General features: G+C 36.8%; 1 protein-coding gene across 10 annotated transcripts in view; it reads right to left on the reverse strand.

Moving 5' to 3' along the window:
* Positions 1–24,084, reverse strand: part of LOC757285 — a 113,201-nt gene extending 89,117 nt beyond the window's left edge. For 5 of the 10 annotated variants that reach the window (XM_030977021.1, XM_030977022.1, XM_030977018.1 and 2 more), the window contains exons 1-6: positions 23,806–24,083; positions 14,669–14,858; positions 14,060–14,234; positions 4,848–4,900; positions 2,696–2,882; positions 2,119–2,203 (exon numbers count right to left, since the gene is read on the reverse strand). In XM_030977021.1, the coding sequence (XP_030832881.1) occupies positions 2,119–2,203; positions 2,696–2,882; positions 4,848–4,900; positions 14,060–14,234; positions 14,669–14,858; positions 23,806–23,915 (800 nt within the window). In that variant the 5' untranslated portion in view covers positions 23,916–24,083. Of the gene's footprint in view, positions 1–2,118; positions 2,204–2,695; positions 2,883–4,847; positions 4,901–14,059; positions 14,235–14,668; positions 14,859–23,805 lie in introns of all 10 variants that reach the window. The other 5 variants (XM_030977014.1, XM_030977015.1, XM_030977013.1 and 2 more) reach the window with 2 other exon arrangements.
* Positions 24,085–25,204: the final 1,120 nt, after the last annotated feature.

The raw sequence follows: 25,204 nt of genomic DNA on the forward strand, positions 1-25,204 counted from the left end.
GAGTTATAAAGAATACTTTATAAAGAGACATAAAATGGGCTCTTAAGCTCTTTACTGATATCACTACCTTTGTCGGTAGATTCATTCAATGCACAATGAATGCACTATCTCCACTCCCTGCAGATTATTCCCATTCCTTCCCCACAGTCAGTGCGAGGTCACAAAGCAATTTGAAAACAATCTCCCACAACATTCTACCACATACGTCTCCTGGGTACAGACTAGCAAGTGTAGAGCAATGCCTTTCCAAAGGACAGGACATAAATACTGTGCCTGGGTTCAAACCCATGACCTTTGCATCAAGTGACCAAACCACCTGACTACAACACAGTGAACTTGTTTTGCTGAAGAGGGAAAGCCTCAAACAGCTAATGAGTCACTGTGGTGTGACCACCAACCACCTCAACCAATATAAACTGCAGGGGACCCACTTATAAATAGTAATCTGTGCACCATTTCTTTCCCTTAATTATTATTGTGTACAGATTGGGCCTTGAGGAGTTGAAATTGGTATAACACCCATAATAAGTTAATCACCTTTCTTGGAATTCAGTGGAGTTGCAAACAAATAAGAGTTTACAATAATTCACAACATCTGGCAGCCATACATTCTGAATTACAAATGTAGCTTTTGTTTTTCTCTATCTTTTTAACTCCTGTCTAATCTTCACTCATTGCATTTCAGTTCAATACAGTCTTTGTGGGTTGTCTTTTAAAATCTTTGAAGCTAATCTAGATCAAACTTTATTCTACTCTTTGTTCCGTGGCTTACTCTTCATGACCATAAACACTTCACCACCGAAGTCACCTGAAAATGCCCCTTCAGTCACAGGCAGAAGCATTGAAAACCACCTGTAACATTTCACCAGCTCACAAATATATGTACATGTGAAGCAACAAAAGTAAAAAGGTCTTGTGCAAATGAAATCTTGTAGGTGTTGTCATTAGCAAAGTTGCTCTGGAGTTGGCCATGGAAAAGATGTGGTAACGAGGAAAGACTGTCGACATATCTGTTTAACCCTTACTGTACTGGGGGGGGGGGGCCTGGGAGGCCCCCCCCCTCGACATTTTCGGAGATTGCGCCGCAACCGCTTGAAATTTTGAATTGTCGTTTCATGACTTTTTTCCCTCAAGTCTTACGCACGTTTTGATACCATTTTCGTCACAATCGGATATACCTGTGAGGTGTTACATAACAATTAGTATGCGCATGTCATCAAAAATATGCTATAATTGCATATATTCATGTACAAGCAGAAATGTGAATACAGGTTTAGATGTATTCCTTCCTAAGTGGGTGATATGAATTGATATCGAATTGCTTTTATATGTTTCTCAAAGTAACTTGATGTATTCCAGAACAAAAGAATACATAAGAAATAAAAACAATAGATATAATAAGAAATAAAAAAACAATAAAATACACAAGAAAATAAATATTTGAAAATCGCATCAAATTTGCATAAATTATCATTATTAATTACATCCAAATAAATATTTTGTGTTAGAAAAGAAGTTTCATATGAATAATGAGTTTCAACGTTCAAAAAGTGAAGTTTGACAAGTTTTCTGAAAAATGCATAAAATTAGCATTTTGCATAATTAATTAGGCTATAACGACAAAAATTTGCATAATCGCAAAAAACTAATTACACCATCTTGTTCGTTACGTAAATATCTACAAACATGCAAATTTTCGTGTTCATCGGACATCCGACGGCCGAGATCATAGGGGGGGGGGGCCTCCCAGGCCCCCCCCCCCCCCAGTCAGGAGGTGCTCAAAATAGCCCAGTACAGTAAGGGTTAAAACCAAACAAATCAAATACAGTCAAACCTGTTTCTATAGCGACCGCCCAAGGAAAACACGAAAAGTGGTCTTTGTAGACTGGTTCCTTTAGTACATGTTTCAATGAGAAACCTATTTCAAGATAAACCAAAAATGTGGTCTTTGCAGACATATATGGTCTTTGTAGACAGGTGTTCACTAAAGCAGGTTTGACTGTAGCATGAATTTTTACGGTTCCTTCCAGTGATGAAATAAAATGGTTACAGTCTACTTTGTAGTTGGTTAATGTGTTGAAGTGCAGGAGAAATCAAGATCACATTAAATCATCTTACCTTCCGCAAACCTTGACGCGGATCGATGTGGTGTTGATCATCACGTAGGTGGGAGGAGTGATGATAACCTCAAACTTAGGCAACACTGAAAAGCAGAGACAAAAGAAGATGATTCTTTAATATCATATAGTGGTCATGGCTCATAATTGAGAATCATCTGTGACAGTAACAATTGCTAAATGACTTTAGAGTTTAGAACAATCACTTTATGAAGTACACATTTTCAAAAGGATACAAAGTGTGTAAGGTATACAAATGTATGTCTTAGAAAGAATACGTTTTTCATTATCACAATTTCAATCACATTGTAATTAGATTCAATTCAATTCAAGTTTATTTCCACAATCTGATGAAAATACAAAACAATCAAAAGACAAACAAGAATACAACATAAGTATTAAATAACAGATAACGGTGGGATCGACAAGTTAGCGGTTATCATCAATGGTCTAATTGAACTTCCAAATGTCAGAATCTTTATTCTCCGTCAAAAGACATGGTCCAATATTTAAAATCATGGGCAGGATGAATCACCCACAGCACTGCAACGGTTAACACAAACTGTCTAAAAACTTGCCATATTCGTCCACTTCAAATGTCCTTGTTGACTTCCTATCCTTGTGTAAAGCGATGATAGACCATGTACCAGTGACGGGATCATTGGTCATCGGCAGCTCCAGATCGATGAGTCCGTCTGTACTCTCCTGGTTCCTCCATTGCTGCATCTTAACCCCACTGGGAGACTCGATCCAAATCTTACTCACCTGAAAGACCACAAGGGGACAGTGTAATAGGTCATTTAAAAAACACATGTACCGTACTGTAAAACTTGTTAATTATGCCGAAATGAAACTTTTATGACCTAGAAATGACAGCAACTTTTGCAGCAACAAACTGCAAAAATACAGCATCGCTTCAGTTGTGGTTCAGATATTTTATAGCTTGAAACATTAAAGAATCTGAACCACTTAACAAATTTGTGATTGTTTTATGTACGCAATAGTTGCTGGCTTTAAGGAAACACAATCTTTATTGGAAATTTCTACAGAGAAAAGTGGAATTTTCTTCTTAGATCTTTTATTCTCTCTCTCTCTTTTCAGATTTTCAGAGCTCTTCATGAGTTTTGCAGAGCCACATCACTCCTAAATTTTGTGTTTTCGTTCAAGTGAGCTCTAAAAATATTTATACTTTCTACAGAGATAAAATGTAAGCTATTAAATGGGGATTATTTGTTGTTTTTTTAATCAAAAAATGTACATTTCAGTTAGGACCTACACATATCCATGAATCAATAACTATCGCATTTGCAAAGAATTCTTTGGATATAAAGTCAACTCATTTATAAGAGAAAAAATATCCTTTTTTTTCCACACAGATTCAAAATTTCACTGATTTGACATTGACATTGATTTGGTACTGAGAGACAGAAATGGTAAATGAATAGATACAGGCTATAAAGATCCAAGTTTATTGATCCCTAAAAACTTCCAAACATCGTCATGTACCTCCTTGGAAATGTCAAGTATAAGAAGACATACTATAACAAGAAAGGAATGCTTGAAGCACTTCAAAAATTTACGATATCTGTCATCAATACTGCTCGGTTACAGAAAGGTCTTTTATGTGTCATGCCATCCCATAAAATTATGAGTTTCGGTAATAATTCATTTTGTTTCATTAAACAGTCATAAAATCAAAAGCAAAATATTCAGGCCGGGGAGTGAAACAAGTCCAATCTCAAGTTCTTCAAAGAGGTCAAATCCAGCCGTCAAAAAGATTTTTTGTTTTGGTCCTTGATCTATACTTAATGACAGTCACCCTTGACCTTGTGTAATGTGACCTTTGACCTTAAACAAAGTATGAAAACAAGCAAACTCCTGTCGAAATGGATGTCATTCCACATCTTGATATATATATATATCTCTGTCATTTCCAATGACTCTCTCTCTCCATCATACCGCTCGTTGACCCCTCTCACCCCACACAATTTATGATATGCAGGTCAGTGAGCAAGTTCAAAGCAAGTTCACTCTCTGGCCCTTGGGGAAAAGTTAGAGGGTGTAGATGGCAAAGAGGAAGTGAACAAGTGGAAGAAATTGAACTAATTGTCCCCTAGAGCTGCTTTCAACAGTGTCTGAGGTACAGGAAGAAATCCAAGGCCAGTTGGAATATATGGAGAGTTGTAGGGGAGGGTAATGGTTGCCAGAAACGACTCTTACTTACTAATCATGTGCCATATAGTTCTGCTCAGTTTCCCTCAGAATAAAATATTTAACTTCTGTACTACTATACAACTATAAACTGCTTTAACTTGAAACTCTCAGGAATCATTAAGGACAAATATTTTTCTAGCGAAAAACCTTGCAATCTGAAAGATTGATGTTGTTGAACATTCAATCATTTCACAGCATGAAATTCTCACAAATCTGGATCACTTGTAATATTCATGAAAGTTTCATGCATTCTAAAACTTTGAAAGTATCTATAAGAAGAGGAGGTAGGAGTAGTAGTGTGAGCCAAAATAAGGAGAAATTAAGAAAAGTGATAATGAAAAAGAAGAGATCACAAAGGAAAAGAGAGAGGAATAATTTTGTATTGCAAAGGAATATATAACAATTAATTCTCTTTAAACTTTTATTTAGCAATATTTTTTACTAACAGAGTGTCTAAAGAAAGACAAAAGTAAAAGAGACGGGTGAAAATCATAATAAATACATAGAATACTTTACCGGAGTAACATCAGGTTTCAGGTCTTGGTTGATATTAAGAATCCTGAATTTCACTGAAATTGAAGAAAAAAATTGTCAAGATAAGATCAATCATGTAAATATGCCAGGTTTTATCAAACATCTTTTAAATATCAAGATTACATTCACGTTCACAAGAAAACCATATTAGGTTATTCATATATTTATTGACATTCTCTCAAGCGCTAGAATGAAAAATATTAAAAAATCACACAAACTGAATGGAGCAAAGTGTGAAAAGAAAATTATTCAATTGGCAGTTAATGTACAAATCTTTGAAAACTTAAAAACTTCATATCATTTTGATTCTTCATCAAATTTTTCTCCAACAATTTAAATGGCCCATTTCTCACATTTTTCTCCAAATTCAATTTGGCTTTATGCATACATGGACTGCCCCTTTAAACAGGTTATTTTAATGGAGAGGTAGAAACTATTAAAACTCATTCAACAACTTAAGCTGAACGCTATAATGGTTGCCAGCAGACTGTGAAGTCCCCCTCCATCAAGGGATGGATTTCCACAAGCCAAACTCCTTGGCCAAACCAAACTCAAGCTTCAGATATGAAACCAATCCAAGCTTCAACTCAAATTTCTTTTTAGCTTCTCTAAAAAAGGAATGGCTCCAGCTTTAGAACAGATCAAAGTAACCAGTCTTCACCAGTGGACTCCGATGAAAAACAGCTCTCGAGCTGAAAAGGGTGTCCCCCCCACAAGTGGTAAATAAATACATTTTAAAAAACCCAGCATAATACCCTGCTAATTGGCCAAAGAGCAGGCTATTTCATAAACTACATGTACATGTATAGCCCCTAGATTGCATTGGATAATAAATTAAGCCAAGAGTTAAATACAGTTACTGTACCGGTAGTCTGATATTTGCATTTTCACTGTGAATTAGTTCAAGTCACAGGGTGTGTAAATATCATCAGAACTAATTTACCCGGATCAGAATTAGCAGTCTAAACTCGGGCTAATGCGGACAGCTAGTGTAAGGACCATATAGGTACATGAATGCGGGTAAGTAATCCCACCTGCAACCCGTTTTCCTTTCAAAGGAAGCATTAGCAGGTACTATCTATCATCAGCTACTTATCTATGATTTCCTGAATGCCCATTATACATTACAGGATATATACTTCCAACAACTCTACGCCCTGTGAAGAGGGAGACTGGGGGGGAGGGGGGGTTCAATGGGAAGTCCACCCTGAATTTTAGTTGGTTTATAATAGAAGCAGAACAAATGAGAGAAACTGGTCACTGAAAGTTTAAGCAAAAAAACTGATTAAAAAATATGAAAGTTATGAATTTTCGAGGGTACGATCAATCAAACACAAATTGGCAACTCTGTAACGTATCTTGCAAGCTGTCCTCCCTTTGCCCTGTACCAAAAAACTTCAAAATTTAACATTTTCCCTTTAAAATGTTCAATAATACACACACACTGAATATAATTATTGCAAATACATTTTTATACAACCCCTGTATATGAAACAAATCTTAATGAAGAAAATGAAAGTTTATTAAATCAAATTGAAGAGGAGCTCGCAAGATACCTCACAGTGTTGCCAATCTGTGTTGACAACTTCAAAAATGTGTAACTTTCCTATTTTTAATTAGATATTGCTCAGACTTTCACTTATTTGTTGCTCTCAGTTTGCTTTTTGTATTAAAACCAACTTAATATCAGAGAGGACTTTAAGCACCAACACTTTATAAATATAATTTAAAATAGAATAGAGTAACTAATAATTGAGAAGAAAAAAAATAATGTGACAGCATACTTCATTTTTCCCATGCTAAATGACATCATCACTCACCAACTAGCATAGAAAGTGGGATGGCAGATACAAAACTAAACAGTGCAGTTATGTTTATAATATAAGCCTCAGTTATGCACTGATGTGTTTTGTTGTTCGAAGAAGAATAACATGATATATATTACCTATAAAGAAGAAAAACAAGGGCAGGTGTAAACATAGTTGAAACACAGCATGATAGGTTCTTTAAGGTGGGCTACACAAAAGAATGCAAGTAATATGCAACTAAAACCCAAAACATATTGTTCATGTACATGTATACATGTAGGTCTACACACAGTCACAGGCCATCACCCCAATCATTCCGCTTACTTGAAATCATTGTCGGGTCAGGTGGTCGCAAAACCCAACATTTTGTGAAAATATACCCCTTTATTCATGAAATGACGGGGGAATGTTTGTGAAATAAACCCCCCTCATCTATCGATCGTCGTGTCCAATTTACCCGACGCCTTGTGAAAACCCTACAGCAAATCTACCAAAAGGTTGTATCCTCAATGTGCATCTTCACATGATCTTTCAATTTTGTTTCACGAAAGGTCGTGTAATGCGACCACCCGACTGGATGCAATGACCTGTTGATTCGGCGTAAGCTGATCATTCTCTTCAAATTATTTCCCTTGAACATGCATCAAGAATGACAAACACACAGTAGGCCTCCAAAGAGGATTATGAGTTTCCTCGCTAACTATTCTCCTTACGCATACATCTCGTGGCCTAAAGATAATTGGATAGGACCATTGCACAAACTTTCTTTCCAAACTATTCTCCATGTACTTTGAACTAAAAATAGACCTACAGATATAGGACTATATAAACCTAACATTCTCTCCAAACTTATCCCAGTGCACATGTATACACAAGTTAGGGCTTAAAAATGCATGTAAATAGGACTTTCTCGACAAACTATTCCCTTAAAACTTTTATTTGATTTGCAAGAGTCAAGGTCTCACACATGTAAATAGGTCTGTAAGACTAGAATCTAGCTCCTAGATGTCTTTTATGTATCCATAACAACATTGGGAATCAAATAAGGATTTTCACACTTCCAGCGTCAATAAGATTAAAAGAGGAGGATGTGTTGAGCTCGGAGGGATGCATGCTGGGAGCATTTACAGGAAGGTCAGATGTGACGGAGGACAGGTAAAACAGCAGGGCGTGACACACATATCTCAGCAATCAAACTAAAAAAACCAAGCCTACATCAACCGACAGAGGATTGGATTTCATCTCAAGCTCACGATCATCCCCCGCTCATTCCCGATCTGTAACATGAGCTTGAGAAGTTGATCATTACCCCTCTAAACCGTGAACAACTTGGAAGTAAGGGAGGAGGGAGCGATTTCACTCTGCAAACAATGTTCAGAGGGAAAGATTTGTCCCCACAGAGATCTCATTTCAACAAGTCTGTTCAGAAACCAAAGGTCAAATCTATATCCTAACACACCAAGAGACGACTTTGCTTGAAACTATTTTTGAGCATGTTTATGTTGATGAAAACATGGCTAGAATTTAGAAACACAATAAAACTGCAAAATATTAGCCCTACAATCTAAGCACTCTGTGAGGATAAGTCTGGATATTTCTCCTTTGATTGAATAACTGTTTTATACCAAAATTATATGGGGAGAACAGGTTGACATTATTCTGAGTGAAATTAAACATAAACCATTACAGAAAACTTCCCCATCTCTCTATTTTCTGCCATCGATACATCACAAGGCAAAGAACATGGTGGGACTGTTTGGATTTTGGCAGCTAGTGGTGAATAGATAAACCATGTGTTGCCTTGACTTGGAAGAATATCTTGTCCAAATGAATAAGGCCAAAGAATATTACATTAACCTCGTGCCACGGCGAGATCTACTCAGAAACAGTAGGCACAAGAAAGACATGCTCACCAGCATGAGACAACGTCTGGGAAGATAGATTATACACACACGCAAAAAGAGGAAAGGAATTTAAGAAACAACGCTAGGGAGAGCAATGGAGGTGACAGTCGTCATGAAATCATAAGGAATTACAAAACAACACTTGGGAAAGTAATAAAGGTGAAAAGTTGTCTTAAAATAATAAGGAATTACAAAACAACACTTGGGAAAGTAATCAAGGTGAAAAGTTGTCTTAAAATAATAAGGAATTACAAAATAACACTTTGGTGAGCAGAAAAAGTGAAAGGTATTTTTAAAGTTGAAAGAAGTTAAAAAATAGATGTCAAACTTGTCTTCAGAGAGCAGTAGAGGTGAAAATTGTCTTGAATCATTAACAACAATTTGAAAGAGCAATAAAGGTAGAAGTTGTATGAAAAAATCCCAAGTACAGCGTAATAAGCCAGTTCATAGTTGCAGTCTGAGCATGAGCAGATAAAGGTCATTGCAGACCAAATTGTGATATACACGGAGACAAAATAATGAAAATTATGTAATTGTTATTCATTTATGCACAAGAAGTGTACTCCATGATACGAAGTGGAAGTATTCTTTGAAAAGGGGAAACAAAGGCATTGTGTGTAGGACCTACATCGCTGTATGAGTGGATTATTTCAAAATGTACAAAGTGAGACCTCTTTGAACATAAAATGAAAGCAAGATGGTTTACCAGAAATCTACAGGCATTGACAATTCTTACATGAGCACTCCTTACATGAGCACTCCTTATATCATACTTGAAGACAGTAACCTCTATCCACCTAAAGAAGCTGACCATAAATAGCTCACTGACCATTGAGACACTGACCATTGAGGCCCTGCTCTGTGGCCCAGATACAATGGGGAGGGTTTGTGAAGAGGCAATTTGTTGGTCTTAACAAGTTGTCAAGTGGTATTGATCCTTTAACAATGTTGAGTCAACACTTCTATGGCCACAGTGATTTCTTTTCATACCTTGCTACAATCAGAAGGTTTGGAGAGGGGGTTTTATCCTTTCACTTGGAATCAGTTCACCATTTATCTCCGGTCACCCATACATCCTCCTCTATGTAACAAGGTTCCACCCTTTGTAATTTACTCAACTGATGCAGTTATGGAACCAATGATGATGGTATAACTGGCTGATATAATTGGTCCATCAAACAGAATTAGAAACAGCATCTCACAATAACTGAGGAACTATTGCACAATCACTTGATCCATATAATGCTACAATCAAGGTCTAAATTTTATGCATGTTATCAAAGAACATAGAATGGCATACATGCTTACATGTAGTAACATGTAGCATGAGATCTGGTTTATTTAATAGAAAGTTCCTGGGTTCTGGTATCTAGAGCAATACAATTTCCCCTAAAAATTACTCAAAGTACATGTTCATGTTCAGTTTACAACTGAATTACCCATACTCCTTGTAAATTTGAGGAGGTTATTTTTTTGAAAGTTTTTTTTTTTCAAGAATGAAAGGTGGACTGGTTAAACCTGGTCCTTTATTGAATACTTCTAGATGTAAGCTTTCCATATGTGACATTCTCAAGAAACATTAATCTGGACAAGTCCATTTTTCACAGACTTAAAAAATTACAAAACTTGGCAAGGGTACAACATATTTAATTGTTAACTGTACATATAAACTAAATTGTTTCCAATGCAGTAGTAGTAGGTGGTTGTTCCAAGTTTTAACCAATAAAATATAAAGAAACCAATGAAAATTCGCTTAAAAAACCAAATTCTTGTCCTCCACTTCCCATGTCTAAGCTCCAAATACCATACATGTAGGTTCGATAATACACCTTTAAAGGGATCGTTTAACAATGTTAAATCCGAGATACACGGCCCTACGTGTTATCAGTGTCTGTGATATGGTGTGATATTGAAGCCCTAAAAAAATTGCGCTTCAAAATGATCAAGAAGTGCCTCAAAAAAGTAAAAATCTTTGAGTGACCGGTTTTACCATACTTGTTTTCCCCAATAGACTGTAGTGTTATGAAAACCGTCAGGCGAACGGTTTTCAAAATTTGTAATTCCAATCATAAATATCTTGATAATCAGACAGGCGATCGGCTTGTAAAAGTCATGGGGTTCCTGACTGACCTAAAGGTTTATCATAGCATCATGAGCTAAATCCAGAATTTTGTTTCAGAATCTGAGACAAAGTTACCGGATCCCTTTAAAGAAAACACTGGTACAAGTGGTATCAAAAATACAATTTTATCTTTACTTGGGAGAGGTCATTTCTAGTTGTCATGACAAATTTAAATTGGTAATAATACAGTTGCAAACACTTCAATAAATGAAATAATTAAAGAATTTCTTGAAATGATCAAAATAAATTACAAACAATCTGAATGGATGTACATTTGTAAAATGTTTTCAAGTTAGGAACTGCTGTACATACAGTGTGTGATACATATTTTCCTTCCTTTAAATTGCTTTTAATCACTCATGCATGAAATATGCATCACATGAGTAGCATCAACTGAAAGAGGAGACTCTAAGCTTTCCAAATATGTATCATTCATTAATTATGGTTGTGATTAAGTTATGATAAAACATCGATACTTCTCGGTTTCGTTTTTTCTGGGACGCACTGTATATGTTGTGATTCAAACCAAGGAGTTACCAAACCATCAGGCAAATTTTTTTTGTCAACTGTTTGCCTCGAGGCACTTCTGAGAATTGTCAAAAAATAAGCGAGGTGTCTGTCTCATCTCATCATCTAATATAAATGTAACTGTCACTTTCACTCTATAATGTCAATTGTGAATGGAGAGCCAGCAAACAAATGAAATATTTCTTTCGCCATGTTCGTGGGATCAAATCTACCTTGGAATTGAAGAAATTCTAATGGTCAAGCTCAAAGCTATCTCTCTCTCTCTCTCTCACTCTCTCCTTCGTCTCTTTTTCTCTCTATCTATCTCTTTATTTCTCTCTCTATCTCTTTATTTCTCTCTCTATCTCTCTCTTTATTTCTCTCTCTATCTCTCTTTATTTGTTTATTTTTCTTTCTCTCTCTCTTCCTCTCTCTCTCTCTCTTTAACTTTAAAGGAAAGACATTGATCACTATTTTGAGAGCCAGGAGGGCATTACATCTACGGTCTATGAGTTAATGCCCTTCTGGGCTGGCTCTCAACTGACAATTGATTTGGTTGTGTCATCATATAAGGACCTCTTTAAACATTTGCTGTGCAACTCTATTAAATGGCCAAGCATCTCTTCTATACTTTGAAACAAAATATACAAATTATCTATCACAAGTCAGATGGGCAATGGTGATGAAAAAGTATGAGTTAATGCCCATCTAGCTCTTAACAGATAACTTGATATGTTGTGCCATCACATAAGGAACTCTTTAAATATTTGCTGAAACTTTTTTTTCCTCAATTTGCAATTAGGCCTACTGAGCAGTCTAAAAGCATTGTCATACAGGCAAACAAAGCCAAAAGACTTACATGTATAAGACTGTTATAAAAGGAAGACTCCCCCTATTTAGGCTATTGAACTGCATCCATCTTTAACTGATGAACATGTACAGAAGATGCTAAGAGGATTGGACAAGGATTTGTCACCTGAACAACCCACTAATCACTGCTCTTTCACAGGGCAGTTAAAGGAAACCGAGCCCTAAGAAATAACTTTACTTATTCTGAGAGATTTATTATATCATTGCCCATTAATCTACAAGATTCCCAATCAAAGTGTATGAGAGAGGTATGAAGCAAGATTAATGACAGTTTCTCAGCACGACATGGGCATCACCATTTTTTGAAAACGTGACGTACTATACGAAGTCGTTTATCAAGTTAATGTATTCCAATTTATGGATGTTTCCTTCCCAGACGTGTGTGGTGATGAAGCATTTCATTCACCTGCTAATGCTATTATCCTTTGTATTACAATTGCCAGAACGCAAATTGCATAAATAAGTTGGTGCTCTTCTGCAGTGAAGGTTTCTCATAAATTAAATAGATTTGTCAACTGTTATAGTGTAGTATTTATACATTAATTGAGTTACAATTGTTCCCCTGTTATTTATTTTTCACCAGATATAATTTCTATCTTCTATTCTTCTCTGTTATCAGTTTTCCTCATCGTAAAGTAGAGGTTTCGTTATTGATTTAAAAATTCTTTACAACTAAAGCTTGGTGCATGATACATGTACAACTTCAACTGGTACGTCATATTTTCAAGATAATGGCTGCGCCCATATCATGCTGAAAGGCATCACATCATGCCAGGAATATCTTCATTTATATATCTCTTGTACATTTTCGTAAGGAATATTATACATCAAAGGGCCGGAATACATCTCATTTGTCAGAATACCTACACATATTCTTTGGGGTTAGGTTTACTTTAAGATCAATAGTTTTTGTCAATACTCACTGCAGAATCCAATGGTCTGCACACACAAACCCATATTAACATTTAAGGGTGTTATTATGTAAAAACATAAAGCAAAGTCTGAACTGGATGTGATGTACATGAAGACTAAATTTACTTTGGTTTCATCACTGGTCTACAGCTTTTACTGTAAGAATGTACTGCAATACTGCGGGGTTCTACACTAACCTTTTTTGAAGGGGGGTTTGGATTTAAATTTTTAGATGCTGGGCGCATGAGTCCTATATAAATGTTTTGAAATAATGGGGGTCCGGACTTGGATTTGGGCGCCCATGTGATTCGGGCACCTGTTAGCATCAAGCCCTGCACACTGGTTTAAAGCCCGTCTGTACTAGTTTGGCCAGGGGGGATTAGGCCTCCCTGCAAGGTCACTGACAGGTGGTTATCTCATCAAATCAGCTCTCAATTCACATAAGACAAAGAGGATCATGGGAAACCAACAGGCACCCATTAGGCATTGTTTGCTATATAGAGGGAGCAAGTACATGTAGCTATACGTAGTGCAGTTGGGCTTTATAAGCTTGACCCAGTTTAATTATTTAATATGAGAATTCTGTTAGATTCAAAATGTCAGTACATGTATGACCTGCAGATGCAGATTAGACTACACTATGAATATGACAGACAAAGAAAGCGGACAAAATATACAGTTCCTCAGGTAGACAAAGGAACATCCCTTCACTGCTATTATGTAAAAAGGTGAATATGCATGTGACACCTGTTCTACAAATTTTTACATAATAGCAGTGAAGGGATGTTCCTTTGTCTACCTAAGGAACTGTATATTTTGTCCGCTTTCTTTGTCAGTCATGTTCATAGTGCTATCACCAATCTAACTCTCCACCATCATCCCACCTAAACATTGGCCTACTTTCTCTCCTCCCCCAATAAATTAATGAACTGGTTTTTTTAAAGAAAGTGGAGATGGAACTCTAAACTCATCCCCCTTAAAAGACAACCACAAAAAAGAGAGAGAAGAAATTCTGCTAAAAAGATTGGAAAGGGCCATCCCAAATTGACCTTTACAATTTCCATGACTGACCTGTTTGTCCTGGCTTGTAGACTGGTTTATCAGTCTCTATAAACATCTCTGTATTGACGGCATTGATAGTGACCATTCTCTTCTCCACCACCTCAAAACCACTCTGGGTTACCAGTGTCCTCCTCAGCTTCACCAGCAGGGTCGCATGCATCATCTCGTATTCTATGGAAGGCACCTGCAAGGATGGATGACAAGCAAGATAGACTTTGATAAACACGATCACAAAGACTTTCGAGATATCAATTCAAGAGCGATTTCAATTCCAACAGTGCATTTGTGTTTTTTTCTTTCTTCATTTAATCAGTAATACACACAAATACTAGCTCTGTTTTTGAGTGGATTTCTCCTTTTCTTTCAAATTTGACCTCACAGTGTATTTAAGATTTTTGTATCAAAAAATGCTTGGATTGTTTATCAACATTTAGCATTGCATAATTACAAATAAGTTTCATTTTCTATGTCATATTGCAAATGTCATTCGATATTCATTTAATGTTAGCATTTTTGTCATGCTTTGATATGTTTTGATTAAGTAATGGAATTTTTAACATATTTTGAATGTAAATCTCATTAAATATGAATGAATGCTACTTTTAAGTGCTACTTTACCTCAATATCATAGCAGGCCATTTTGAACTCCATGAACTGTATTGGTAGCTTAGCCATGGCTGTGAAGTTGTCCATGAGCCTGATGGCCACCTCGAGGGGGCCCGTCATGTTCTGTAAACTGATGCATACCGTCTCTACACTCCCTGCAACAAAGATCTTGGGGGCCACTATCAGGTACCCAGTGTCAAAGCTGAAGAGAAATGAAAATATATAATTTGTTTTAATTTAAATAATATTTGTAGATGGCAAATCTACTGCTTCTAGTTAAATCTTAGATCTTGGGGGCCACGATCAGGTACCCGGTGTCAAAGCTGAAGAGAAATGAAAAATATATAATTTGTTTTAATTGATATAATAGTTTGTGGGTAGCGATCTACTGCTACTAGTTAAATCTTAGATCTTGGGGGCCACTATCAGGTACCCACTACCAGGTACCCAGTATCGAAGCTGAAGAGAAATTAAAAATACTTAATTTTTTTATTAATTAGAATAATAGTTTGTGGATAGCATTCTACTGCTACAAGTGGATCATCTGGAGACTGGACGATGTTGAATAAAAGAACCATGTTACATTTTTAATGTTTCAAAATCAAACTGTAAGCCATGATATGCAAATTGCCCCAAATGTTCTTAAATCAAAGATTTTGTCTTGAGAGAAGAACAAAGGTGTAATAATCATTCATATAACCATACATACATGAATAAATAAATATAATATGTTTAGCCTCAGGCCACTCAAAAATTTAAAATAAAAAAATAAATATATATTCCAAATGAAATTTTTGTAGAAGCATTATTTAATGACAAGCTACCGGTAATAATAACATCTGTAATGTGTTTGGGTTGAATGAAATTGTGAACAAGTACATGCAGTTACTTCCTAAATCACTTTTAATCCCCTACTATTTGTACTTATCAGAAGAAAACCCACAAGTTTCTAACCATTTCTCTTTCTTACTAAAGTCCACAACCCTGTTAAAGCTATATTATATAACCCTGATGAATCATCGGCCCTTCCTTCAAAGTTCCAATGAAAAAGATAAACTTTAAAGGCTTTTCAAGAGGATTTCTCTGTATCTATATCTCCTTAAACCACAGTAAAACCACACAAGTGTTCTACAAACCAGGGAGCGGGGAAACGAATCCCCTTTCATTGTCATTAAAAAAAATATATTTACTCTTCTTGAGAACGTCCCCTTCAACTTAAAGTCTATACAGTAGCTACAATTCCTACAAGTAAAACATCGGACGTTACAAGGTTTCCTTTTCTGCTTTGATAACTTGCAGAGATCAGTGATTTCACTTGAACAGAAAATTTGACTCAAGTTAAAAGCAAATTTTAGATACATATATCCTAAATAAAAATCTAACTCAACTAAGTTATTTTTCCCTCAACTTTTTGTGGTATACTTTATCAGTTGGACCTGTAGTCCCAGGACATTCTCAATGCAAAGTTCTTAACCACAAAATGTCAAACTTTCTCATGAGCTTCCATACAAAATAAGATAAGTCATCAAAGGGCATCCATTCCCTATAAATGCAAAACTTATTATACATCTTCTAAAAGTTAACTTTCCCAGTCAATTCTCAATCTAGGTTTCCCATATAGCCTGTCCCAATGCAGCAAATGTAATTTGATTATCAAAACTCCAGGGGAAAAGTATAAATGGTGACTCATTCAAGAATCTCTCTCGTAAAACCCAGCCGGTGAATATTTGAGAGTAACTGCATACAGCTGGCCCCATCGGAACAAGTTTCGGGTATTAAGGGGGTGGGTAACAAAGAGATCAGTTCTCCGACTTCTCTCTGCATTACCATACATGTACAAATCCATACCATGCCAATCTAGTTCACGATAATGGAAGGGCTGTCTGAGGGCAACCGTGAAGACAGATAGATGTATAAGTAGCTCACATTTAAAGGAACCTTTCAAGATTTTATTCTAAAAAGTGAAACTTTCTCAAGCAACTGCTATGATACATTCCACTGGTCTCCTCTCAAAGAGCTCTGGAGAAGAAAAACATTATGTACATACACTTCTTTTCTGTAAAATGTAGTACATGTTTTTGTTCAACTCCTGAGTGATCCAATAAACAAAACAGAAGATGAATCAATTTTTTCATTACAATCCACATTCCCTCTTGCCATTTACAATAGACCATTTTTTGTAACCAAATTTTTATTTATTTATTCATTAAGTGCCTCAATATATCATTCACCTGTAACAAATAATTGTATTTCAATAGTCAGAATGCAAAGTGCATATATATTACGTGTTGTTAGGTAGGACAAGCCATGTTTGTCCTACAAACAAAAGTGTACATGGCAACAATTAAAGGTATGCAGTTTGCATTCTTTGTAACAGGTGAATGAAATAATTTGTACTTTACAGGCACTTCACAAAGACATACCGGTATGCACTACATTTGGTTACCCCCCCCCCCCCCCTTGTACGTGTAATGAGATCAACATCAATGAGTAGCTGACAAACCCAAATTTGCTTCAAGTTTGAGAATTATATATTTCATTTTTCTCACAGATTTTCCTAGGATGAGTCATCTATCTACCTTTAACAGGAAGCCGTTGGCCAGGTATTAACGCCCGAATGATACCACCTGACAAAGATCAGAGAAACATGGGGCATATTGATCTATTTGATCTATACTTGAACAAAATAGAAGATTATTTCTACTAAGTACTAACCCAATACTCATTGAAGTTTGACAATGTAAATGTCCAGACACAGATGAATTAACCCACTAACTACTGCATGTTTCTCATTCACATGGGCTTTACACAGGGATAATCACATTCCCACGGACAATGGGCTAACATTTGGCGCCTGAGTTATTCTAGTCTGGAACATGAACAGCTCAAACTCTAATCATGATGTAAGGAAAAAGATGACACTATGAACATGGCACACTATGAACATGACGGACAATGAAAGCAGACAAAATATACAGTTCCTCAGGTAGACAAAGGAACATCCCTTCACTGCTATTATGTAAAAATGTGTACCGGTAGAACAGGTGAATATGCATGTGACACCTGTTCTACACATTTTTACATGATAGCAGTGAAGAGATGTTCCTTTGTACACCTGAGGAACTGTATATTTTGTCCGCTTTCATTGTCCGTCATGTTCATAGTGTGACAGACTGAACATAAAATATGAGGTTAAGACCTACTTCTTAAACTACATCTGACTTAACTGTCACTGACCCTTTATCCAAAAGCACAAATTACTAAGAATGCAACTAGTACAATTAGAGCTTCATATACAATTTTCAATGTAGATAAAATTCAAGATTGTTTGGGTAATTGAATTAAAGCAAAATAATTTTAATTTACTTAGCTCAAATAAGTTATTTCCTCCATAGTACACTTTGATTACAAAGATTCATTCTTCCACCTGTTCAACTCTCTCGACGATTACTGTCCTCTTATAATCTTTAGTTTATCTTCTTCCGTAACTTAACATCGTCATAAGATTGTTGATAAGTCACAATTTCGCCTGTTACAAAATCAATGTATCGGTACTTGCTCAGTTGTCAGTGTTTTCATAACCTGTCAATGGAATGTTTGTAGCTATCCTCATAATCAAGTAAAAAAAATCATAGAGGAAAATAGCACTGCTCTACTTATTATAGATGTGGGCTTACATATTGAACAAATTTGAATAAGAAAGAGAATTGTGACTTACAATGCAGAACTATATTCCAAACTGCTTGAAATGGCATACATAGGAAAGTTTGTTAATTGACAAGACCCTTTTTCATGCATGTGTATAAATGTCCTTTTCTTCATTCAATAATAAATCCTACTATTAACAGTGGCTAGAGGGAAGCAATAATAAATAAGGCCACAACCCAGTTCCAAACTGACCCGAGCTGCCCCAATTTGGTCCCAATGTTGCATCACAATTGCAATATTACATCAGGGTACTCTTCCCTGGTTACGTATCAGGCTACATGTACTGAAAGATCCATATGGCAGGAGTACCTTGAAACTCACTGACGAATCCATCTTTTAGAGGTCAAATAAACTTTGTGAAAAGGACAGTGACCTATGGATGGATTAGCATCATACTGGGAGACACCTGATGAGTAAGATATCTTCCCATCTCTCTAGGCCTGGCTTCATCAGCTCAAGATTGCCAAATAGCCCACTATTTTAACTACATGTATCCGGATCGCAAATTATCCAGTTAATGTGCGTCTTCATCAGCCCGAAGTTGTAATTAGCGGGATATTTGGTCGAGATAATCATCCCAAGATATCTTGGGCTAGTTTGCAAAATATCCCGCTTTTTGTCCGGTGCGTCTTCACCAGCCTGAAGACTCGCAGATAATCGTCTCAAGATATCTTGGGTTAGTTTGCAAAATATCCCGCTTTTTGTCCGATGCGTCTTCACCAGCCTGAAGACTCGCACTATGTGCGAACACTGAGCAAAATATCTTGAGCCAATTTCTCGAGCTCGAGTTTCAAGTTTCGACGTCGAGTCTCGAGCTGATGAAGACGCGATAATTTGTAACTTCAGGATTATTTCCCAAATCAAAAATAGCAGGCTATTTGGCAATCTCGAGCTGATGAGGACAGGCCTGGTGACTGTCTTGTTCAGTCAACACTCAGCTACAGTACATGTAGTAAAGCCACAACTGTCATGACAAATGCCACTTGCTGACATCCCTTGGACAGTGACATACCATGTACACTGAGATCTCTCCACCATGGACAGGTATGAGTGAGACTCTGGTCCATGAATTCAACCACTATTTTATTGTGCAAAAGGAATGTCTAGCCAAGGTTTACAATACAGTTATGTCAGAAAAACAGCACATACTTTATGTCTTAGGGCGCGTTCATGCTTGATTTTGACGGCCAGAATCAGGCATCTGTTACGCGTTTAGTTTAAAACACGATTGCGTTCATGCTCACTTTTGTAGAATCACCGAAAAACGGCGATCACGATCGCCGATCGTAAACTCACAAAAAGATGCGTTTACAATTTGTAAACGCGTTTAAATGGGGTCAACGCACTGACCTCTAGTGGGTCTACGTACATGTAGCATGCGCACACAGGTTTGCGAATCCAGCTGAAGGCCACCCAAGGAGAATGGCCTGGAGAAGTGAGCATGAACAGTGCACCGTGGAACTGCGATTACGATGAGCGTTTACGATGAGCGTTACAAATCGCTCATTCTGCCTTCAAAATTTAAGCATGAACGCAGCCTAAGTCAAGCAAGCAGGCCAGACAATAAATCCAACAAACCTATGTTTGAGAATGATCCTATCTGGATTCAAATCAATAGAGTTTGAATTTGAATTATATTGTGCTGTTGGTTCTTGGAGGGGGGGGGGGCGGGGTAGCAAAGATACACACTAATGTATTTCTTTCACAAATTATTTAAAAGTTATTTCCTCTCTTTATGTATGTCTCCTATAAATAGCTTAGCAGAGATAAACCTAAAATTTATGCTAGTGAATTACTTTTCCTCCCTAAACATGTAGATCATATTTTTTCCTTTTCCACTTAAAAGAAACTCATTATTTTAAGCTCGGGTCAGACTGCAATGAAAAGTAACCAACATCGTAATGAGGATTGTCAGGTTTCATCCAATGTTTTCAAAGTGGTCATGGCAGCAACAGACTTTCCACGCACAGCCTAGCTCCAACATCTGGTAAGAATTAATCAAAGTTCATGATCCAGTGCTACAACAAAATGTTCTCCTCTACATTTGACCTCATCAATGTTTGGTAGATGTAGATATGCTTAATATTCACTGACACAACCAAATTCATTAATACCTTACTACTATTAAAGGTGGTCACATACATGGAGTTCCATGTGGGAATTGAATTTATCCAAGTAGCTGTATTATATAGTGGTTTAGAAGAATCAACTTTCATTGCTAATTAATGTAAGTCTATATGCCTTAACATATTTAACACTAATCTTTCTAATACAATACTACGCTATCACTAGTTCCTGAAGATGATAGAATTATAAAAGATAAACAATTTAAACTCAAATGACTCATTCAATACAGCATACATTTTTGTTATCATATCTCTAAAATGTATTGGTATATGTTACATAAAACATTTACGGTAATATACATGTACAGGTAAGTTACAAAGAGCAGCAATGTTACATGTACACTTACATGGACAACATTATTGAACAAAATTGTAAATGCTGAGATGTGTAGAAGTTTAAAATAACATCAAAATCCCTTTAAACTTCTTATAACAAGCACAATTAAGGCTTACATGGTTTTGGACCATTACACAACACATTGTAGACCGGAAAACAAGTTGGCATGATACCAACGTGTTTAAGTCGAGAAGGGATAGATTTGCTGTTTTCTGTATTTGTCAAATTCAAGTTTAAAGTGGAAGAAACATGAGGTCATGAGTGTCACTTCCCTGGGGTACTATTTTATTGTACAATGATCCCTCGATTCATCCTATTTGCATCTCTACAGTTCAAGTCTCTCTCAGCAGGCTTGTCAACATGAACCAAGATATCTGAACATTTACGAAACATACTGTATTCCAGCATTCCAATTCATAAAATTATACCTTTCATAAACAAATACTTGTGTATGTTGACGATGAGAGAACAGCACTTCATAGTTAATACCAGGACTTAGCACACATATATTAAAGAATGACTGTCACAGATTGACAATTACCCCCCCCCCCCCCTTAATTTTTTTTTTTTAAATATATATTTGTAAGCAGTCAAGAAATGTAGCAGGTACCCCTTGACAAGATTCTTGAAGTGACTCCCTAAAATTAGAATCTTGTACATGTTATATTGCATCAACAAAGTATTCTTTCAAGTTGTATTTTCTTTTTTACCCCACATTTCATCAAGTACATATACATGTACTTGGGAGGGGCTGAAAGAGTCCATCTTCATATCTTGCCTGAGTATCCTCTTTTCATGATTAGAATCACAGCCAAAAAGGTCCCGGAATCGAGGACAACAATGAAGTTTGTGTACCCTTGACCAGATGATCTTTCAATGAGTCTGGTCCCGAAACCGCGGATCGAACAACGTCATGACAACGCATCTGCCATGCTGCCATCTCTATTTAGCTAATGGCTATCAGAAATTAGATTACGGACAATCTTGAGATCGTGGGTCGGAGGTTAAGTCCTATTACATGCTAAGTACAGAGACGCAGCACGGGACACAATGAAAATGCCTTGGAGAAACAAGGATGCCTTTTCTTAGGATGTCATTCTGGCTTTACCATCAAATTCCCTAAATATGTGGGCCGCATATATTGCAACATGTACATGTAGGAGATCTTTTTGATAGCTTTTCCGGATGTTGTCATCACTGATTTTATTTCCTTTGTATTCCTGTCTGCATATATTTTGTTTATCTTCGAAAGAGCTAGATGAACGTCACCAACTGGATGTGAAATGTATCCTTTATTTATGTCTAAGTGGAACCTAAAGGAACAGCTTTAGCTTCTGCTTATATTATATAATTTCGGCTTTCAGTTCATTCTTGCAATTAACTCTTATAAGGACAAGACGAAAAGCTTTAGTATGTGTGTTTTTCGTTGCCATTTTTTTATAAAAGAAAAATACTTTGTCATGAAAATGATGAAATTCTATTTGTGATTTTGTACACATCTATACAATTTGGAACACATGTTGACACAGTTTACAAAATAGGCAATAAAAGTATCGAAAGGATTAATTAATTTTAATAAATGCATCCTAAACTTTTATCTCTCCATCCTGAGCCCTGTGGAAAAATGGAAATATCCTTGCAATTTGACTCCATCCTGTTATTCTAAAGAAAGTGAAAGTACTGTTCTTTTGATTTGATTAGATTTAGAAATCAGTCGCTTGTTGGAACATCTGGAAACAAAAAGGAGGGATACATAGATGTAGGTGACCTATATTTGGCCCCGGTTGTATTTCATCAAGGATATCTGGTTATGAATGGAGCACAATACCACATAGAGACGCAATGGCAGTGATATGTGCTATAAAAGCATGGTGGTATTATTAGTGGGTTGTTACCAGGTTTCAGGCTAGTTTTAGTGTTAGTTACGGGGCACATACATGTACAGCTATTACAGATACAGGTACAATATTTCATCTAGGCTTGTAATTAGGAATTCATTAAGTGTAGAAAATGGACCACATGGTTTCTTCTTCTCTTTCTCCTTCATTTCCCCTCTTCTTTTTCTTCATATTCTTGTTTTTTATTGTTTTCTTCTTATTTTTCTTCTTTCTTTATTCTCCTTTCTTCCCTTGCTTCTTCTTTGTTGAGTTACCATCTATAGTTGCTGAACATTTGGAGCAAGATGGACCTTTCAATTGTACACAAAATTTGTATACTTCTTCTTCCATTTTGAGTACATACTTATACAATTCTATTCAACAAATCATTATTCCAAAAATGAAATACACACAACTATTAAATAATACATTTGTATATAAACTAAGTAGTAAACTGATGGGTAAAGTCACATAACATTACAGAAAATCATTAAAATTCAAAGAAAAATGCCACATGTTTATTTGAACGAAGTACCACTCAACGAAACAACCAGAAGTTTCAACAGGATCACCTCACACTTCCGTATACTGATGCTGATGTGTAAGATTTAAATTTCCTTCACTCCTTCAGCATATTATTAACCACGAGGCAATAAGATAGTTATTTGATAATTTGAGTGTTAAGGAGCTGGAAGGACACCACTGTCCAAAATGTTGGGAACAGTAAGACTAAAATTAATGAAAATTTGTAAAAACTTAACATTTATAGTTGAGAATAAAGTGAATGTATAACGTGTATGATAGATAATGCTCATTTAATACAATTACATCATATGTCTAACTGAGAAAGAGAAAGAAAGTGAACCACTTCATAGTCTTTGCTTCTCAATATTCAGTTCAAATTGGTTATACAACAACAATAGTTAAGACATCACATATTCCCCATCTCATAATCATATGCAAGCAAACAAAACCAAGCAAAAGCCAAATTTCCAAAGATGCGGTAACTCTTATGTTACATAAATAGCTCGATAACAAGCTCACTGAGCTGACTGAGCTGAGCGTTTTTCCAAGGACCAAGCTTTGCGGGAGAGAACTTACTCAATCGCCGACGAAGAGGACTCTTCTTCCGCCGGTATGCTGGCGGCTTGAGACTCGAAGAGGAGAAACGTTGAGAGCATCAGCACACAAACTCTCCAGAATCGCGCCATGGCGACTAATTGTCGAAGAGAAAACTGTTCTCTTTTTCCTTTAGTAACAAATTATCACACTCGAGAAGTTATAATGTAAAAAATAAGAGCGAAAGTTCATTAAACCATCAGTACTTTCATCGCAGTGTCCGTTGAGAGTATCCGTGTCATTTGTCTGGAGAGTACTTCAATGCAATATGCACGTTACCGTACCATGCATGGGCAGGCGACGCAAACCACACAGAGTGAAATCTAAAGCTCGAATTTGATTGGACCAATTTTCTTCCACCTGTTGTACGAAGTTGTCAAAACTTTTGTCTCAATTAATCCGGAGGAAAGGAATTTGGAGGTGAGATATTTATTTTGCGTAAGGCATCCTATACAGCTGCTGAAGATATGGCCATCGGCGGAATGAGCAAAAAACTTTTTTTTCTGAGGGGGCGGGGGGGGGGGGGGGCAGAAAAAATCTGCACCGCCACCACTCTCTCAAGGTAGCCTACACGCAGGCCCCTCGGGACGTTTTTCAAACTGGGCAAAAACCCGGCGGGGAGTCAAGAGGCGGAGCCCCTGGAAGCTTAGGGGTTTTAGGCATTAAATAACAGTCAGATGAGCATCAGGGTCCCGCTCAAGGGTCCTAGGTGGGGTCCAGGAGGCAGAGCCCCCCCGTAAGCTCAGGGGTTTTAGGAATTTAATTACGGTCAGATGAGCAGCCAGGGGCCCGCCGTAGGGCCAATGGTGGGGTCCAGGGGGCGTAGCCCCGGGAGCTCAGGGGTTTTAGGCATTAAATCAAGATGAGCATATTTGATACTTTATAATCTTTCTTTCTTCTATTTCTCTTTAACATACATTTTCAAAAATGAGTGTGTGTGTGTGTGTTTGTGTTGGGGGGGGGGGCCCGAGCCCTGACATGTAGGCTTCTATATAAGCATATTATCTGCCTGACTGTAAATTTGGGAGAAGTGTCACTTTCCAACAAACGCCGATAAAAAAAGTATAATTTACTAAAAAAAAAGGGAGAAAAAAATCCCCGATAATCATTTCACTTCAGCAACATTTGTAAATTGCTGGTATCGAATTAGAAATAAACTATGTTAGAATTTTATTGAAGTGATGGGGGCGACTGCCCCCCCCCCATCAGTTCGCTAGTGAATATGGCGTATATATTCAGTACTGAATGAACACCATAAAACAACTTTCACTCGGCCGCTGCGTTCTCTCGCAAAGCAACATATATTTAAATTAAACCAAGGGGCATTATTCATTTTTTGTTAGGGCTTACTTTTCTAGTTCTTATACCTCCACAGGTGCAT

Source organism: Strongylocentrotus purpuratus, unplaced genomic scaffold, assembly GCF_000002235.5.
Source record: "Strongylocentrotus purpuratus isolate Spur 01 unplaced genomic scaffold, Spur_5.0 spur5_scaffold_9, whole genome shotgun sequence".
Classification (NCBI taxonomy): domain Eukaryota; kingdom Metazoa; phylum Echinodermata; class Echinoidea; order Camarodonta; family Strongylocentrotidae; genus Strongylocentrotus; species Strongylocentrotus purpuratus.